The sequence below is a fragment of the Corylus avellana genome, chromosome ca1 (genome assembly GCF_901000735.1).
Source record: "Corylus avellana chromosome ca1, CavTom2PMs-1.0".
In the NCBI taxonomy this organism is placed as follows: Eukaryota; Viridiplantae; Streptophyta; class Magnoliopsida; order Fagales; family Betulaceae; genus Corylus; species Corylus avellana.
In genome coordinates, this window is record NC_081541.1 from 47436937 (window position 1) to 47438199 (window position 1263).

Below are 1263 nucleotides of genomic sequence, written 5' to 3' on the forward strand. Positions count from 1 at the left end.
AAAGGCCCCCAAAGGCCATGGGGGTGGTTCGTCTACCCCTAGATAGGCCATGGGAGTAGCTTCAGCCACCCCCTTGGCCAAAAATGGGGTGGTCGGCCATCCCATTTTTTATTTTTTATTTTTAGTTTTTTAATAGTTTTAGTTTTTTAATATTTTTATTTTTTAAATTATTAATTGTTTTAATATTTATATTATTTCTTTAAAAACATTTTTTTTATTGCCCAAAACGCAGTCTTTTTGGGTTATAGCATGCACGGATCCTTAAAAAAATATGTGCATCTCACATGTTCAAATGACACATGTCATTTTTATAAATTAGGTTTGAGGAACTTCCTCTAACATAGTTTGGAAGAAAACTCTGTCATTAATATGGGGACACAGTTTTTTTAATAGTAGGGACAAAGTTATAATAAATATTACTAAAACTCATATGCATCTCACATGTTATTTAAAAAAAAGACACATGTCATTTTTATAAATTAGGTTGGAAAAAATCCATCCAACCCAGTTTAGAAGAAAACTCTGTCCTTAATATGGTATGACAATAAAGGTTCCGAATTCAAACCGTGTTTTTGTTAAAGCTGAAACTTTTAAGATAAGTGACAATTTAAGATTACCAGATTCTTGCATCGGCTTCGTTTGGACAGAGTTGGCGGATTTGCTTTGCTGCATCTTGAATACAACTTGTGCAGTCTGTGCTGCCGACATCCCCTCTACATTGAGCCAGCCCAAAAACTTGGTCTTTCCCTTCACCATAAGAAGTAGAAGTAAAGCCATTGGAGGAGGTTTTGGAAATCAATGCAGATAATAAGCGATCAATATTTGCTGATATTTTGCTACCACTTTTAATGTTAGTATCGCTATTGCAATACTGCCCCAAAGGATCTGCAGATTCTGCACTGCAAATGCAGAGAGCTAGCAAGAGAAGAAGAATTTTGGGTATTGAATTCATAGTACTTCCTCCTTTGAAGCTCACGCGAAGCTTCGTTCCATGAGGTTCTTCTCTTATTAGGCTGAGGTTTTTGGAATTGTAAGTGGGTGTGGGGATACCCCAGCAGACATTCTTGACTTGTTTGCTCCCTACCAATTCAATGAGTCGAAAACAACTAAACAAGACATGTTTCTAGAAAGTCAGTCCCCCACATCTCAATTATTTTTTTGTTGAATTTTTATGATTATGCTTTGAAGGAGCTGGCAACCACTAAAAAAAAAAGAGTATTATAAAATGTTTGGCAAATCATTTTCCTTAGATACCGTAGTTGT

The 1263-nt window shown here is 35.7% G+C and overlaps 1 protein-coding gene across 1 annotated transcript in view; it reads right to left on the bottom strand.

The window, feature by feature from the left end:
* LOC132180759 (cysteine-rich repeat secretory protein 55-like) overlaps positions 1-983 on the bottom strand; it is a 2236-nt gene extending 1253 nt beyond the window's left edge. Inside the window, exon 1 of the mRNA XM_059593696.1 lies at positions 618-983. Coding sequence (XP_059449679.1) covers positions 618-952 — 335 coding nt within the window. The 5' untranslated portion in view covers positions 953-983. The remainder of the gene's footprint in view (positions 1-617) is intronic.
* Positions 984-1263: the final 280 nt, after the last annotated feature.